Here is a 19121-nt window from a genome sequence, read left to right as displayed (position 1 = left end):
TCATCACGTACCCTGTGCCCACAACAAAGAATAACTTTCGAGAGTAAATTTAAAGGTTATTATAGTAATATTTTACCAGTCTGGTCCACTCAAGATGAAACTGGACTATATGTGGTATCTGAAGTAAATTAAATCTTATTTAATAATCATTGTCTATACATCTTTTATGTGTGTGTGTGTGTGTGTGTGTGTGTGTGTGTGTGTGTGTGTGTGTGTGTGTGTGTGTGTGTGTGTGTGTGTGTGTGTCTGTCTGTCTATCTATCTATCTATCTATCTACCTATCTATCTATCTATCTATCTATCTATCTATCTATCTATCTAACTATCTATATCTATATCTATATCTATATCTATATCTATATCTATATCTATATAGATATAGATATAGATATTGTATACATCCTTGTATTGGTTCCGTTACTTGCTTGTAGATAACCATAACATATTTGGTCTTTGGTTCGTTCAATATCAACTGGTCCTACAATTTGTCCTTGTGACCCGTCCCTTTGAAGAGAGGACACCTGTCTTCCGGGGACACTTGCCCTTAGATTTTAGGGCGTCCCTACATTAGATGTTTTACTGTATTTGGACATTGTTTTCACAAATGTTAGAGTGTAAACGCAAAATATTTGTGAAACCCAAAAACGATGCTTTTTCACTTGACAGACTGTCATTTAAACGAGGCCTAATTCTTCCTACTGAAGCGGATGTAGAAAAATATCGAGGCGAGTTTACCGTCTCCCCTCTGCTCAGCAGATAGCAGCAGGTTCAGAACAGAGTCACGTCAAAACAGCATTTCCTCCATTTGATGGATTAAACAGAGCAGAAGGTCAGTGACGCTGACGAAGGCTCAATAAAACCAAATGATTGCTTCAAAACCTTTGAAGTTAAATTTATAGCTGATGAACCGAACCCGATCAAAACGGCACCGCTCCCCATGATTCAGAAAAGATGTCACGCATTCATCAAAACCAGAATGTCTCCGTCTCAGTCCTCTGGAGGGTAATTTGGTATCCTTGGGAACGCGTGCGCACAACTGCAGGTGCACACTGTGACCGTGTCGACCAGGAGTCGCTTCTGAGCGGCTCTGAAGTTAAAGTCTCACGTTGAGGAGTTGAGACAGGGTCGGTGTGCCTGCCCCCCCCCCCCCGGGGGTGTTTCAACCCCCTGAGATAAAACCACCCAAACAAAATGCCCCCGGGGGTGCTTGGAAAAGCACAAGCCTCAATAGCAAAGTGAATGTCATCTGTGTTATGAGCCAAACCTGAAACGGGCCTTTGAAGCCAGAAAGTTGTGTTCTCACAGTTTTTCACACTTAATGGCTCCCATGTTTCCCTCTTAAAACGTTTGTTTTCCCTCGATCTGAAAAGTCCCCCTGCTGCGTGAGGGTTTGTGTGTGGTGGTCCTGACACCGTGGGTGTGCTGCAAACGTGTTCCAGTGCATTCGGGCAGCCGCACCGATGTGTGCAGGACCCATCAGTCTGGAACAATCCTTATCGTTTGGAGTTCCTTTAGATTTCCCTGATCCACCGTATGAACAAATCCAGACATGATCAACTAATGTGAAGTTATTAGTCCAATCTAGTTGTTGAAAAGTTCATTATTCCACCACATTGTAGTAGTACTGGTCAGCCCATTGGAAAGCTGCTACAGATTTACCTTCAACCCGAGACGACATTGGTGCAGTAGTCTGTATACATTTTAACATGCACAGGTCTGTAGGATATTTATGTAATAGTTGCATTAATTTTTTTTTTATAAAATTTAAACTTTTAAATTCTTAAAAAAAATGTATAGGCACAGTTTAGTGTGTTGTATCTTTCATTATTTTCATTTATTTTTTCTACTTTCTACTCATGGACTTGTCTGTGTCTGTGATAAAGATTATATAGGCTGATGATTACCGACTTTACGGGACATCGAAGATCTTGCGTTTGCACCGTCTTCACGCGGACAGAATCTGAGCATTTTCAAAAAGACACGCCGACCGAGTTGCACCATCATCCACCTGGGGAGCTGTTTTCCAAAGTTCTCTCTGGGTTGTCCTTGATTGTCTCCAGCTGTGCCTCCTCACTCCCACTGCGTCTTCACGAATACCTGCCGTTTGGCTCGTTTGCTGCTTCGTCTGTTCATCATCCTCGTGAGTCCGGCTGTTTTCCACCGGTGGCTTTCCTCTCCATAGTTCTACGCAAACCTGTCCACCTCCTGTCTCCTTCTTGAACTTTTCTTCCCACATCTTTGGAGTAGTTTAAATTTTGTTTTTCTTCCATCTTCAGAAATGTATTTTTTTTTTTTTTTTTAATATTATTATTATTTTTTACTTCTCTTTGGTCATTCCTATTGCAAACCCAAACCGAGCGCTTGGTTGCTTTCCCGAGTCGCACAATGAAATGATTCATGAGACCAGAGGAGGCAACAATGCCAGCGCCAGGTCTAATAGCCAACCGTGGAGCCACAGCGCTGACGTCATTTGGATTTCTGACACTTTCAGCTGAAGTCATGCTTGGACAGGTAATCGACATCTGTCAGGAGCCGGCGTACAAGCAACGGCGTGCCAGCTTCTTCTCAAGCGCAGACATCAAAAACAACTTTTTTTCTGGGTCTCTCAAAGAGGGATTTGATTATTTGTGCAATTCCAAACAGTTACAGCCTGGCCAGCAGTCCTTTTGTAATATCATGCACTCTACAGGCCGATGGGAAAAAAATAAACTTTTCTCAGCAGCAAGTCTCCCAGCGTCGTTTTACACAAGTTTCCTGTCGACTTAACAACTCATCTGCTAGTTAGTTCAAATAAACTCTCTTTCCTTTCTGTTTGTCTCAGCTCCTGTTTGCTGCTGCTATATGTTATCCTGTCTAAATCAGTATATTATCTTCACTATATCAGGGATGCTGCCATGAAAGACAGCCAACAAGCATCAGCCTCAAAGCCATGATGTCAGTGTGAGTTTGTAAAAACATGCAGAATGCAGCAGTGGTGGTGTGTGTGTGTGTGTGTGGGGGGATTTCACTTCATTTAGGACTAGAAGTTTTTATTTAAATTGGCTTTATGTTATGTTTCTTTTGGGTTTTTGTCATGTTATCTTTGGTTTTTGTGAAAAATCGAGACAGTTTCGTTTTGTACACTCTGCTCCGCTGTTGAAACGAAATGGTTATTCTACTGGTCTGATCCCCTCAACGTGAAGTCAGGCTGAATGTTGCCCCTGAATCAAAATGTGTTTCGCACCCCTGATGTCAGGTGTTTGCACACAAGAAGTGATGTGGGGTTCAGTGTCTTGCCCAAGGACAGTGTGAAATGGGGTAATCAAACCACCAACTGTGGAATCTGCTGGCACACTGAATTTCAGTGTCACTCCGTCCACAGAGTCTCAGCTGTTAGTAGTTGCCAAGAGCTTCATCACCTAGAAAACGTCCGGTCGTCAATCTTTTCCTGTCTTCTAATCCTGCGGAGGCCGTGGCCTGGTGGTGAGTCTCACTGCTCACTGCCGTGGACGCAAATCATTCTGATTTAAAGTTGGACCTGCTTGGAAAAGGGAATTGAACTTCCTTGTAGAACACTTCCAGGACTTCGGTGGTCTGGCAGTTCTTCACATTGTCACTCTCATCGTGCAGTGGCTGCCAGAAAGGCCACGCAACCTTCAAATTAGAATCCAAGTTCTCGAAGACCTCAACATATGAACAGGGTAAGTTGGAAATTGAACCTTGAGATTGGTAGATGACCTCCTCTACCAACATGGTTCCACTTTTAGAATACCACTGACAACATGTTGATCTTCGACCAGCCCGCTGGTCACTGAAGAAGTTATTTCTGGGTTTGTGTGTGTGTGAGGCACACGACTGAATCATATCTGCCTCCGCAGTGCCACCATGTGGTCATCCTCCATAACATTTCCTGATTGCCTTCTTTGCAAAACCTGACCTGTGAACCTAATGCTGAAAACATGACAGTCCAGCATCAGAAGCAGCAGGATAATAATAATAATATGTTCTTACAGTCTAACAGTTCATTTAATTGCTTGTTTTCAGACTTGGTTTGATAGATTTGTTTTTCTGCCTTCTAACAACTAGTTATGATAACGCATCTGCCACTGTGTGGCTCCGGTTTTAGTTTTCTCAACATGTTTGTGACAAATGATTATACTGAAGTGGGGAATTAGATAAGCTTTGCATCTAAACATCCAAAAACACCAGGAAGCACATTTTAGTTCAGGGGCCACATTGAGCCCAGTGTCATCTTGAGTGGGCTGGACGAGTGAAACGGTCCCATAATAAACATTCAGTCTTAAACTTTAAAGTTTTGTTTAGCTTTGTTGTGCCGCAGGGTAAACCAAACAATTATACTGACTACAATCTCAACATGAAGCCAATTTTAATTCAACTTCCTGGTGCAAAATACAGTGACGTGTCCAAAAAGCTTCCCCTCACTGTTGCATTCTGGGTGTTTTTCGTTCCTCCCCTCTGGGTTAATCACCACCTGACTGACCGGATGTGCACCATGTTTTGTACACACACATATATATATATATATACTGTACATATATTTTTACTTTAAACTATATTCGTATCTCCTTTTCTCTTGTACATATATTGAATTCACATTTCTACTATTTATTCTATTCTTACTATTACTGATTTTTATTTATCCTGCTGTGTTGATGTTATCTGTTGTTTGCCCTTCCTGCTCTATGTGAACTTTTAATTGCCCCCCCAGGGACAAATAAAGTCTTTTGAATCTTAAACTGTTTTCTACGATTGTGGTGCGTTTTAGAAAATTTGTGTTTCCCCTCACAAATTTGAGTTTTGCTCCGTTTCCGTGGCGACGGAGGATTTATTTATTTTTTTTAATTTGCGTTTTCAGTGGCGCCGAGTACCGTTGTCATGGAAACGGATACGAAAAGTCTTTCTGCTTTCACTTGAAAAGGTTATCATGTCTTTTCGGGATGGTTTGGCTTCTGTTCAGTTCTCCGGGTGAGAAACTCGGGAGTGTTCCTGAGTGGAGCTTCCATCGTTATAAAGTGGAAACATTTCAGGCAACCCAGAGGAGGAAGACGACGCACGCAGGGGCATTTAAAAGCATAACGCAATGGACACGGTTACTGAGGTGAGAGTGGAAAACAAACATTTTATTGTTTTTCTTTTGCCTGCCAAAACCCCCCCCCCCCCCCCTCTGCCGGGAACCCGTGTTTAACAGGAATGTGGGATTTATTAGCGCCTGATTAACAAGAGCCGCTTTGAACGCTCCGCCAATAAAAAATATTTCACCTTTCATTAAGTGACGTGGCGCACAAGCGGAGGTCTCCCTCCGGCTGAGGTGGAGGCCCGTGGCCCGTTCACACACACACACACAGCCGCTCTGCTCAGGGAGTCACACACCAGCACTCCAAACTCACTTTCAACGGTCTTTATTTTCTCCAGAGTAAAAAGAGCTTTTCAAAGTGCATTAGTACAATAATGTGTTGGCACGAGGCAGGTCACACGTCATTTCTTAACTTCCCGCACGTCAGGTACACGAACCAGGTTTTCTCTCTCTCTCCCAGGATGTTGAAAAGTACAATTAATGACATCATCAGCCGACGTGACCATGGGTTTCTTCTCCGTGTCCCAGGAGTTTGAACCTCCTGGATCAACTCCTCGGGAAAACGGCGAGTCAACCAAGTTCAAATCTCCATGAGTTCACGCCGGGTCATTTTGATGTAAACCAGGGGTTTGAAAAGAATGAGAGAGTGAGTCCTCGTCATGAGCCACCATCCATCACTTTCCTCCTGCCGGTTTAACTTTACAATTGGTCATCCTTCACGGCAGCGGCGTCGAACTCATGTCGGTTCAGCGGCCGCAGGCGTCCCGATCGCGTCTTCAGTGGGCCTGCGGTCTGAAGTCACTTTTCAATTGAAAGTTTTTCTTTGTCGTGGCGCAGAGTGTACATGATGAAAATGTCAACCGGTTCACAAAACCAAACAATTGGTACAGAAAATGGCCATCGTCTCAACATAAAGCAAACGTTAGTGAAGCCTTCTGGTGTAAAACACAATGACAGATCTTCTCCTGTTGCTGTGGCGTCCTACAAGTTTCTACAAACCCACGGCTTTGAGGCCGAGGCCAGTTTGCCATCTGTCGCGGCTCAGAGCTCAGGGTTGTGTGCTACTTTTAAGCAATACGTTCGCTTTGACATTTTCACCATGTTCTTGGTGGTTTGGCCGGATTAGAGCCTCTCGCCGGCCGCTTTTGGCCCATGGGCCTCACGTTTGACACCAACAGCTGTAGTTGCCCAACTTAAACGTCACTTTAATTTGGTAATTCAATCCAAAAAATTGTGTATTCTATCAGTTTGATCCTTTAATGCTGGTAAATTTTGTTCTGTAAGTCAAACAAAAAAAGTGTGACTTATAAAGCGTATAATACGGTAAACCTTTTTATTGAGATTTATTCCCAGACCGTCTTTCTGTTGCCCAACAACACTTTCTACAAAACGTACCATCGTTTGACCGTCAAATGGTGCGAAACAAACACCGCAGTAGAGCTTCAATCAGTGTATTCTTTCAAAGGAATCCCACTTAAGTGAAGCAAGTGACCTTTTTTTTTTTTTTTTTCAGGCACATTCAGTCATACAAAATGGAAAATGTCGGTTGAAGTGAAGCTTGAAGACTTGAACAAAGTAACCAACACCAGAGCTTAAGAAATCAAAATGTGGAAAATACATTTGTACCAAAAAAAAAAAAGAACTTGAACTTTCATTACGAAAAAAACAATATTAATCAACTTTCTTTACAATAAGGGAAAATATAAATCTGAGTGCAAACAAATCAGCGGTGCTCCCACACTGCCCGCTTAATAAGACAACCCGGAGCTTCTTTTACAAGATTCTCCACAAAAAAACAAACAAGAAATCAACAAATGCTCCACTTTTGTTTTTTTTAAAGAAACATGGCATGTGAAGAGTGGAATGTTTGGTTTGTACTGCAGAGGCCGCGTGGACTCGTCATGGCTTTACGTTTCCCTTGGCTTTATCGTCTAAATGTGCTTCAGTGATTCCCGCCGCCCGCAACGTCCCCAGAGGACGAAGGGAAAGAGACAAGGCATCAGTCATCCGTCCTCCTTTTCAAGACTGAATCCGTCCAGAGTCCTGAATTTCTCCTCCGTCGCCGCCCGACAGGCCGCACGCCGATCGCCTCCGTACTTCTGGATCGTGAGGTCATTAAAACGAGCGCGCTCGCTCTCTCACGCCGCCTCACTCCCAGTCTCTAGTCTTTGAGGGAGCGGAGAAATGTATTTCTACTCGGATTCTCTGGGACACTGCTGCACGAGGAGCTCCAGTTTGGGTTTAAGACTCAAAAAGAAATACATTCGCCATGAGACTGTTCAGGAGCTTGTTCCTGTGGAAGACCATGTGGCTGAAATGTGGCGGACAGAGGGAAGTGAAATCACCAGGAACAGGGAGAAACTCCAGTCTGAGCAGAATTCACTACGACACCGTAACGAAACAATACCGTGACAAATAAAAACAAAAACAACACTTCTGTATGTTCCTCATTTAAAGCTGGGAAAGCAGAGATTATCATGGAAGCCTCCATTTTTACATTTCCTGGAGAAATCTTGAAAAAAAACAACTAAAGTAAACGATGCGCCCGCTGCTCGCGCTTGAATCCGTCCGGGCTCCGTTGGTCACCACGGCAACTGACTCGTTCCATCGGCCACAAACATGAGCTAATGGGACTTTACCCGAGGCCCCGTCCCGGACGGGACTCTCCGTCTCTGCAGCGGTGAAATGAAAGGACGCGTGGAGGAAATGTTGGCGTGAATGGAAAAGGTACACATTCATTCAGTCATTCGATGCCGGCTGAGCCTGCGCGAGCCACGCGGAGGACGCTGGAGGGGATTTTCACAGAGCTGTGTACAATCCAGATTTTTCTAGAACAGTCTAATCAGTCAAATGATGAAGATAGAGAGTAGAAAAATAAAGCGAGCGTGTCAGACGAGACAGGATGGGGAGGAATGACGACCGCAGCTGCACGCCAGAGGAAAGAAGTCGTTCTGGCTTCCGTCTGGTAAATAACTCCGTGGCGATGATTAAAAGCGTTTTGCAGAAATCTCATACGATGTCGGGAAAGTCGGGATACTTTCACAATCTTTGATTCTGAGCTTCTGTTCGCGGCCGATATTCTCAGAAATTAAAGGGGAAAAAAAAGAAAAAGAAAAAAAAAAACGATCAAAATTAGGGAAAAAAATTACTTTCCTGCGACAAAATGCAGCATTTTTTTTTTTAACGGGCGCGGAAATGCTAGAATCGAAAAAGACGTGCAACAAATCTTCAAGAGTGATCACATGATCTCACTTCCTGTCGGAGGCACTTTGGCAGGAGAGATGGCTGGTGAGAGGCACGTTCACTAGCGGTGAAGTAACGAAGGTCACAGTCAGTCTGCCGAGGTCTTCATTCAGCCTCTCACTCCTTCATGACAATGACTCCGTGCTTCTCTCACTAAGTGAAGCTTGATGGAGATGATGTGGGATGTAGTGGAAGTGGAAGTTTCAGCCTCCTGGATGAGCCACGGTGTCGTTATATAATAAAGGCATCGAGGATGTAGTGAAACCTGGACCCACGCCGACCGTTTCTAAACCGGATTCATGTTTGGCAAAAGGAGAAAGCGCGAGATAATAACGACACATCAGGCGGAGCCATTGCTGGTCAAGTTGAGTCTCTCCGCTCTTCTTCCTGAAATATCCGAGGCGCAGGATTGTCCCGAGAACCTCGCAGCACCGACTCGCTGAAGCTCCGCCCTCGCCCTCCCTCACACCCCGGAGTCCGAGTACATCCCGTTGATCAGGTAGTCCACCTGCGTGTAGTCCTTCCTCCTGTAGCTCTCGTAGGCCTGCGTGACGAACACCGCCACCGTCACCAGGAAGAAGAGCAGGCCGAAGAGCAGCACCGCCAGGAGGGAGGCGGTGTCCGCCAGCTGCCGGGTCAGAGCGCCGCCCGCCGCCTCCGCCACCGAGCCCCTGGTGGAGGAAGTGGTGGGTTCTGTGCGGGTGGGGGTCGGTGTGCTGTTGCTGGTGGATGGCGGAGACGTTTGGATGGGTGGCGTCTTGCTCCCTGGGGGTGGAGGTTTGGTCGGCGCGGCTGTGGTAGCCGCTGTCCTTGATGTTGGCGGGTGTGTGGCTGGAGCTGCGGCTGTCGGAGGCATGGTGGTGGCGGGGGGAGAAGTGGCGGTGGTGGTGGGAGGAGAAGTGGCGGTGGTGGTGGGAGGAGAAGTGGCGGTGGTGGTGGGAGGAGAAGTGGCGGTGGTGGGGGGAGGAGAAGTGGTGGTGGTGGTGGGAGGAGAAGTGGCGGTGGTGGTGGGAGGAGTTCCCCGAGTAGTGGGTGTAGCTGTTACAGTAGGTGTGGTTGTAGTTGTGTGTGCAGGTCCTGCAGTGGAGCGGTTGGTAGAAGCAGCATGTGCAGGATGAGCGGTGGTGGTGGGGGGAGGACGAGGCTCCGTCACTGACGGCGCTGCTGTTGGCTGATCGCTGGGTGGAGGTGGCTGCCGGGTGGACGGCGAGGCTGTCGATGCGTTTTGTGAGGGCGGGGTGGTGGACGAGGTGACGGGGGTGGAGGAGTTGACGGAGGGCTGAAGCTGCGGTGCCGCTGTGGCGTTCACATTCAGCAGTTTGTTCTCTGCTCCACCTTCAGAGCTGGAGTTGCTCTTTATCACAGGAACCGATGACCGGTTGAGAAACGCGTCGCCGACACCGACAGGAAGTGTCCCGGAGAAAACCTCCGGTGCTGTGGTGACGTCATCGCTCTGGGCTGGAAAATAAATCCAGAATATTAGAAAACATTCAAGAAGCTGTGACATTAATACCCCGTCTAAACTACGCTTTAAAGTGAAAACTTAAAACTCGTTGCATTTTGGGTCTCTGTTTACGCGGCAACGGTGGTCAGAGCCGCTGAAAATCCAACTTTTGGAAAACAGCTCCCAGGGTGGAACTTTTGAAAAAGCTCTGACTCTGTGCTCATGAGCAGTAGCAGCCATCTCTTTCTGCCATCTAGACAAAGGCTGGAGTGAATTGTTCTGCACATGCTCAGCAGATGGACCGGCCTCCAGGGTTATTCATAGCGCCTTGTTCTGTCGGATGTGCGCGTGGATTCATTACAAAAACAAATCAACAGCACCCACTAGTGGCCCGACATGGAAACTACATCACTTTCGGCATTTCTGCCATTTCAGTGGACGCAGATTTAGTTTTCAAAACGTTGTCGTGTAAACGGGGTCTAAAACATGAGGTAAGATCACACAGTTCTGAGACCGTTTGAGAAAAACAAAAGCAGACGTGTATTAGAGAGGAAATGAATGAGCAGCAATGTTGTTTTCTACTTTCTACAAAACCAAGTCAAACTTTTGTTGTGTTTTGGCTGCTTGTTTACACGACTTCGACATTGTGACCCTCAAAAAACAGCATATCTTTTGTTTATACTGCAGAATGTTTAGACCAATAAATCTAGAAAGAATTTTGGTCATTACGACACAAACAATTGACAAAATTGGGATTAGAAGAAGTTGTGATATTTTTCCAAAACTGATCTTAGACACTGTTTGCACGACTACGCTTTAAGTGAAAACGCATCTTTTTTTTATGCTTTTGTAGCAGAAAAGTTTCACGTTTACGATGTCCGTTTAAAGGGAAAAGGCAGAAACACCAAACAATGTCGTTTTCATGTTGCACCACACGTAGCTATTTGTTTTAGTCAATGAAACCACACACACACGCACACAGAGAACGCCGTAAACATTAACGATGGGAGAACACAGACATTCGACCAAGTTGGATAGTTACTATGGCGACTCTCACTCTAAAACCACCGCGTCCCTGGAGAACGTGGACGGGGAGTCACGACACTCTGGAGGGAACGTTCTTCTTATCGTCCATCTACTGAGCATGAGCAGAAGAACTATTTACTACTGCCGCGGTGCACATGCGCAGTAGCAGCGTCGTACTCTCACACTCACATGTAGTGGAACTGTTCTCCTGTGTTGCGTTGAGCGGCAGTCCATCACTCGGGTCTTTTAGATCCTTTTTAAATACAGGGGAGGAGGAGTCGGAGAGGAGCAGCAGCAGGAAGAGGAGGTGAACACACAGCCAAGGACTCAGACGGCGCTTCCAGGAATACTTGGACATGGCGCCCTGCGGGAGGAGGAGAGAGCGAGAGAGACGTTTACAGAGGTGTAACAAGTACATACGCACACATATATTCCAGTGGAGGTTCCACTCAGCCGGAGGATTAAAACAAAAGGACTAGAGTCAGCGTTCACGCAGCACACACTAACTCTCACTGGGGAGGAACAAATACTGATACTGCTATCGGCGCCAATTCTGCACAGAGTACTCCTACGTAACAGATCCCCGATACAACCTGGGGAGTACTACGTGATGACATCCGTCAGCAGCAGGTCGATAAGGGAACAAGAGGGATGTCTGCTTTTTGGAGGTTCTTTATTGTTATTGAGGATGACAAAAGTACGAAACTGTAAATATGAAGAAGAGGCGAAAGACAGTTCGTCCAACAGCATAACTTAATAACCAGAGACATTCGGTCCAGCAGGATGTCGCTCATTAATGAATCAGGAGGATTTTACTCAGAGCCGTGCTACATGCTACATGCTAAAGAGTTTCGGGGCTCACACAGCAGCACTGCTACATGCTAAACATGATTAAAGTGTGACTGATGCGGGATGAGCGCACACACATGCTCCAGCTTGCTGTAAAGCCTCAGGCCTCGTTCACACTGCAGGGCAAAGCGACCCAATTCTGATTTTTTTTGCTTTCAGGTGACTCATATCCGTTCTGTTTTGTGGCCGTGTGAAAGCGCCATTCTGATTTTTTCACAGCAGACCCAGGCCTCGATCCTGTGTGGTACCAATTCGGATAGTTTTCTACATGCGGCTGCTTCGTCATCGACGTGTGACTGACGTCACGGATAGCGCCGGAGGAAGCGGCGCCGCCAAAAAGTTAAATCTGTGTTCTCTTTTTTCCTCATTCTCCTTCTTTCCTTCCTCATTTTGTCCAGATTCAGTGGCTCGTATTCATCAACCACTTGAAAATGGATCTACACGCTGACCCGTGTTGCCAGATATGACGGGTATCCCCCAATTCAAGAGCCAAACTCTCTTACCTTTTAACTTTGTTTATTTTGTGCATTTGTGCGTTTATGGCGTGTTCATTATTACACATAATAGTTTTACAGTTTTAACATGATTCCTACACAGGCTGAGATTTGGCTGGTTTTTATTGAGGTGTGAGGGCTTTACGTTGTTTGGGCTGGAAACAGTGAGTCACATCTGGCAACCCTGGTGCTGACCGGCGTGCCATCCATATTCGCTTCCGTCAACAGCCAATTCTGCGCTCTGGGGCCCGAACCCGTCGGGTACGATCACGTTCACATGGCAGTCTGATCGAGGTCAAGTTTAAAATGAAATGTCTCACAGACAAATCGGATCACAGCAAAAAAAAATAAATCGGATTAAGCATCAAGACCTGCCGTGTGAACGGAGCCTGAGTCATACTCTATACGTAAACGCTACACGAAGGCCAGGTCTCTGCGTCGACGCTACACACACCTGCAACAGCTTCTAACGACGCACTGGGTGCAGCACGGGAACGCAGGTCAAAGAACACAAAACCACAAGGACTGTGGTTGGTCTGCTCAAATGATGGGAGTGTGCACGAGTAATACATACATACATACTGTATAAATGTAATTGTAATGCATTCAGTAAGTACTAGTATCGATTCTCAGTGTCAGCAAGTAGTTAGAGGTCAGCCCTGCTACTTGTACTCCTCCCTTCACAAAGTTCCTTACACCCACTGTCTCCGTAAATCTTTTCAACAACAAAACTTTTTCTTTTTAGTATTGTACAAAAGTGAATAATACCAGTGTCGCTGATGCAGAACTGTTAATCCCTCAAGCTTGGTTAGAGTTACTATAATTATCTTTATTTACCAGACAATTAATTCATTACATTTATTCCTTTTTAAGAAAGAACTGAAGTAATTGGAAGGATTATTATCCTTGTTTATTTACGTCTTATTTCAGACGGCTGAATTGATCAAAGCATCAAACACAACCAATCCAAATAGGGAGGCCGCATCGGCACCTCAAGGTACTAGAATAAATCCCAGATGTGTGGAAAATGTTCGTTTTTTGCTTCTCTCCTTTCACTCTGCATTGATTTCTAAACCTTTTTGAAAGTTTACTTGCTTTGGAACACTTCTGTCAAGCTCCCGGAAATCCGTGTGCAAACATGTGGCCTGCAGACCAAAACAGGCCCCCGAGAAATAACAAAAACCAAAGAGGACAATGAATGCAAATAAAGAGTAAATAGTGTTCCTTGTTTTCTCTTGAAGCCACACTGAAGCAGAAGCGACAGCACTGAGCAGAGCGGAGAGACATCGTACCTTATTGCTCACGAAATAGTCTGACCGTGTCTCAACTCCTTCACAACAGTTTGATAAATGGGAACATTGTCAAGATGGAACTTGAAGAAAAACTTTTGAATAATCTTTCAGCCATCCGTCATTACACGTTTATATCAGTTTACTGGTCAACAGACATTAAGGCAATGTCTACACAACGTTTCACGTGACAACACCTAATCCGCAAAAACAAAAGTGGGGGCGTTCACACTGCAGCAGCGGACACAGAGACAACGATGTAGTTAGTATACCGGGCCACTGGAGGGCGCTGTTGCTTGATTTTGTAATGAAACTACACACACGTGTGCAGAGAACAAAACACTATAAACGTGAAGAAAATGGAGAGAACCTGACATCCGCATGGACTGATGACGCATCGGACGCTATCAGGGGTGAGTCTCAGCTATTAAACTACTGATCTGGACCATAAAACTAGAATATGGACCGCGAGTCGTACCACTACGGGTCGTACCACTACGCGGCCGCCATGTTTGTTTACAACTGGATGAGCAGGAGGGAGGGGGAGAGATGTGCATGCGCAGTAACAGGCTCTGTAGCCTCCATCAGTCTCTGCAGGAGGGATTTACGCCGTGAAAGAATCTTTCCACCTTGGGAGCCGGATTAAAAACTTTGTGGATACAGTGCATCCGCAAACTGGTGTCGTGTAAACGGACCCCCCAAAAAGTGAAGAAAGTTTTGCGGATACACTCGAATTCGTTGTTGTGTGAACGGGGCCTAAATTGGGCTCTAGTTTTCTAAAAGTAGAACCGGTGGCAGAGCTTTCAGCTCTCAGGCTCCTCGTGTGTGGAAGCAGTTCCCAGGTTCAGTTATGGAGGCCGACAGTCTCTTCTGTTAACATCAGGCTCTAGACTTTGGCATTTAGTAATGCTTCCAGGTAGGGCTGCTTCAGGCCACCCTGGACCATTTTCTAGAGAAGCTGCAATAGGTTACTGGGTTTGAATCCCTCCCAACAATCCGTCCGTCCTCTCCTTCATCTCCGAACCCCAACCAGAACAACGGTAAGTCTCTACCTCTGAGTCTGGTTCTGCAGGTTTCTTCACCGTCTCCATTGTTTGCTCATGTGGAATTGTTGGTTTTTCTCTGTTAAAGTGACGGTGTTGTATTTGGTGCTCTTAAAGTGAAATCGGGGTCAGGTGGCTCTTGAACTGAATTGAGTTTGATGTCAAAACAATAAAAGAAAAGAAGACTTCAGAGCATCCGACATGAGTCGTGGAGGACAAACTTCTAAACTCTTCTATTGCTCACTCCTAACGCCACACTCTGGATCCTCACTGCTCCGTCTCACAGCTCTTCTCTCCAGACGTCCATCAGTTGTTGCTGTACAAAGCGCTGGACTGACGTTAACGGCAAACGCTTCGTTTATTATGTGGATTCCACTTTACACAGCACCCTGCCCAGAAAGTAAACAGGACACAGAAAGTGGGCACGGTGCCAGTGCACACTTTGTTCACAAGTTCAAAGGTACTCCCTGGATGATTTCCATGATTTTATCGTGAAACTCAACATAATTAGCCGCAGACACAAAGTACAAGGCGAGGCTTCTCAAAGGTCACACCACCGAATTCATACTTCATGAGTTACTCATCTGATGTTTATAGACAGTTTTACTATTCTATGGGGTACATTCCCAGAGAGAATCAAGAACATATTTGGCCTTGCTGATTTGACATTAAACCACAAAAAAAAAGAAGAAAAAAAAAAAGAGAGCGTATCTAGGAAATCAGTGCCTCTGTCTGACTGTAGGGGGCGATGCTGAGCATAAAGGTGATTCAGAAGTATCATACAGTCAGAGAAAAGGGAGGCAAAAGCCCAGACCCCTGAGCTGGAAGAGTTTAGATGACCATATCGATGACAATATAATGGAAGCCCTTTACTTCAACCAGGGGTGTCAAACATAAGGTCTGTGGGCCAAAAACAGCTCCAATCGGGTCAAAACCGCCAAGAAAAAGGTAAAAAAATCTAGATTTAACAAACTTCTGAAGAGTAATGGACAAAACCAAACACAGACTTGAGCTGAGACATCGGTGATGCTGTCATGAAAGATAGCAACTAGCATTAGCCTCAAAGCTAAGCACTTTGTAAAAATACCCATAATGCAACAGCTATGACTTTTCTTCCCTTTAACATGTCACTATATTTTGCACCAGACACTTTTATTAAAATTGGATTTATGCAATTTTTTTTTTTGTAATTTTCTGTAGTAATTGTCTGGTTTTGCAAAAATATAGACATTTTCAATTTTCATCACATATACAACATTTTAAGTTTTAAACTTTTAAAGCACTGTTTTACCGGTTCAGTCCACTCAAGATCAAACTGGGCTGCATGTGACCCTGGAACTGAAATGTGTGCATCAACGCTAATTTAAACACTCATAATAAGGTGGAATTCCTCTAACGGGTCCACCCGAGTTACGTTTGCAGTGTAGTGGATAGACGAGGAAGCCGGCTGACATTTGGTCCATATTATCAATAACAACTAAGGCTGCAGAATATATCCTGTTCATTCCACAAGAGACTGAAGTGTGATCCTGTTACAATGCATTCATGTCTTGCAAGTCAGCATAATGAGACAGATCGAGTCCTACTGGACTAGATTACATCAAACCTGCTGGACAGTAACATCATTTCTTTAATGTGATGCAGTCTCAAATATCAGGGACACAATTTTACACTCCATTAAACTGCAACAAGAAGTTTTAAACCTCCCCAATGGATCCCACACGAGCTGTTTGCTGCGCTAAACTTTTCGAGACCATGTCTCAGGCCTGGGCGATAAACCGAAAATTTACCGATACCTGAAATTTACAAAAATGACCGACGTCATTTAGCCCATTTCGGTATATTCGGTGTGTAAAAACCCCTTGTGGCACCACATACGCTGTGCAGCGTCCGTTTCACATGCATCGTTTATGATGACGTAGCGGGACGGTGCTTGTGCTGCGACTCAATTTCACCAGATCTGGTCAGAGCACATTCTAACCTTCATGTCAGTCTTTAAATCGAGTTGATAGGCCAAGTAAAACCAGATTTATGATGAAAACTAAACATGATGTTGTCGGTCGTGCTCGGTGAGCGGTTGGAGCCGTTAAAAAACGTTGTTTTCGCAAAACATGTAACTTTTTTTTCACGATAATTAGGTTAGACAGGTACTTTTTCATATAACTGTGGAGAAATCCCGTGTTTTCAGGTGCAGTACATACCTGTGCCCCCGCGGCTAATTAGTTCATGTGCTGAACTCTTGACAACATCTTTGTAATATCCATATTTAGAATTTGTTCATAAGAGATCGTATTTTTAATACTTTGTGTTTGCAGGAAATTTAAGTTATTTTATACTGTTGAATGTATTCAGTCGTTCTCATTTCAAGTAATCTGTGCTTATCAGCTCTTCAATAAATCTTAACAACTTAAAAGTACTTATTTTGTATTTTCTTCATTTATTTTCAGACAGTGTAGTTTTACAGTCCCTTAAAGTGGCAATAAATAGGTCATGGGGAGTCAAACTATCAATATAACTGCCACATCTAGTGGCCAAACGTTTTTTTGCGCAGTGGAGTAGTTAGCGTCCAGTTATCGTTATCGAGGTGAACTGCTCAATATACTGTGATATTGATTAGAGGCCATATCGCCTAGCCCTACCATGTCTCCACCTGCACCAATGACCAACAACAGTTAAGAGCCTCTGGCTCTGATCAGTCATCTACTGTCAGTATTGCACTTAGGGAATACGGTGAAAGAAGCTTTTCGACTTTAAAGCTGATAACAATCTGTCGATCATGTGCCAGGACTGAGTCCAACAGGATGTGATGTCCAAAGGTCTTCAGACGTGGAAGACAGACTCGTGGTCTTTGCACAAGCAGCAGCATTTTGGTTTATTGCACAATTGCTTAATGCAAAGTTTCAACATCAAGAAGCTCTCAGATACATGTATCAATATGCTGCACTGTGTGTTTTTGTGTATATCGTGCAGTAAACATGCACCAGCCACTTTATTAGCTGAATATCTTCAACTACTCACTAACACAGATGCTAATCAGCCAACCACATGGAAGCAACTCAATGTATTTAAGCATGTAGACATGATCAAGACAGACTGTTGAAGCGTGAGAATGGAGAGGGCTGTTGGTAGCTGGGCTGGTTTGATTATCTCATAAACTTCTGATGTATTTGGGAGTTTCACACACACAAGCAACCATCTCTGGATTAACTAATCTGGATCAAGACAATAGGAAAGCAACAAATATTAACTCGATATAACCAATGTCCATCGTGCTGTGACTACTCTACTCCTTTCTGATGGATACTTCCGACAGGAAAACACCATGTCAACAAAGCTCAATTCAACAACAAGACAATGGGTTCACTGTACTTCAATGACCTCCACAGTCTCCAGATGTCTATACCCTTTGTGACATGGTGGAACTGGATATAAAACAGCTGCAGCAACTGCATGATGCAATAATGTCACTATGTGACCAGAATCTTTGGGGACTGTTTTTCAACTCCTTGTTGAATTAAGGCAGTTTTGAAAGTAAAGGGGGCCAAACCTGGGACTGACATAGTGCACCATTCCACTGTGGAGGTGAGGTGAAGAGAAGTGTCTGACTTGGGATCGAGTAGTTCTCATGTTTGATTCCCACAGTAGACAGGTCACCACTGTGGGTCCTTGAGCAAGACCCTTGCCCTCCAACAGGTCCCTGGAGTGCCGTAATGTGGCTTCCAAAAGCATCCTAGGAATATGATGGGTCAATGTGGGAAAAGGGGAACTTTAAGTATGATTAGTTTACTTTATAACCAGTACTGCAACTGGGTTAATATAGTGCTTCAGTATTTTATGTATAAGAGCATCGCGTGTCACAACTACAGTCTGCAGTTTGTAACGAACCAAATCACACCCAGATCAGTCGGACAGTCAATGAGTTATGTTGATTTTAATAGTGTTGACACGTCCTTCCTCGGTAGAAATGAATGCCCCAGAGGAGAAGCAGAGACCCATCCAATATGGCGGCCACGCTGCGGGAGCCCTGGAGCAGAAACAGAGACCCATCCAATATGGAGGCCACGCAGATACTTCAGATAGCGGGAGTCAGTGATGTGTTTCTTTACTTAATGTCTGCGATTGAAGGTTGGTACAAAGTTAACATGGAAGCAGGAGACACCGGTGACCGGCTCACGTTACCGGACAGGAGCCTACGTGTGTGCCACGAGGCAGCAGCTGAGGGGAGGACACGGAACTGAGGCGCGCGGAAAGCCGCTAGCTACGGCGGGCCGAGCACTGCGGAGGAGGCGACGGAGGAGGCGACAGAACTTCACAGGCTCAGCCCAAAGTTCAGCTCCAATCCCCGACATGCGACTACAAGAAGTTCCCGGGGAGAGTTGGACGTTAAGAAGCGGAGCGGAGAGAATCTGACTGGTGTTTACTAATGAAACATCTCCTCCTCTGAGCAGAGGATTCTCCACCGTGGAGCTCAGCCTTTCCCTCCTTAAGCTGGCTCTTCTCGCTGCTAATAAGACAGTAGAGGAGTGTGGTTAGTCAGACTTACCGGAGTTCAGATGTTAAATGAAGAGAAGAGCTAAGAAAGATCCAGCTCCACACCTCCAGGATAGAATTCTTCTTCTTCTTCACTTCTTTCTCTGGAGCAATACTCAGCATGTGTGC

General features: G+C 45.0%; 1 protein-coding gene across 1 annotated transcript; it reads right to left on the bottom strand.

The window, feature by feature from the left end:
• Positions 1-5390: 5390 nt before the first annotated feature.
• On the bottom strand, positions 5391-19121 carry LOC308116876 (uncharacterized protein). Its single transcript, XM_080475337.1, has 3 exons — positions 19006-19121; positions 10977-11151; positions 5391-9775 (listed from the first exon to the last, which is right to left on the bottom strand). Exons 2-3 carry the CDS (start codon positions 11143-11145, stop codon positions 8781-8783), a joined length of 1164 nt encoding a protein of 387 aa, XP_080331463.1. The 5' UTR covers positions 11146-11151; positions 19006-19121; the 3' UTR covers positions 5391-8780.

This window comes from Lipophrys pholis (assembly GCF_963383615.2).
Source record: "Lipophrys pholis genome assembly, chromosome: 11".
In the NCBI taxonomy this organism is placed as follows: domain Eukaryota; kingdom Metazoa; phylum Chordata; class Actinopteri; order Blenniiformes; family Blenniidae; genus Lipophrys; species Lipophrys pholis.
Note: the sequence above shows the minus strand (reverse complement) of the source record. Positions and strands in the feature narration are given on the sequence as shown.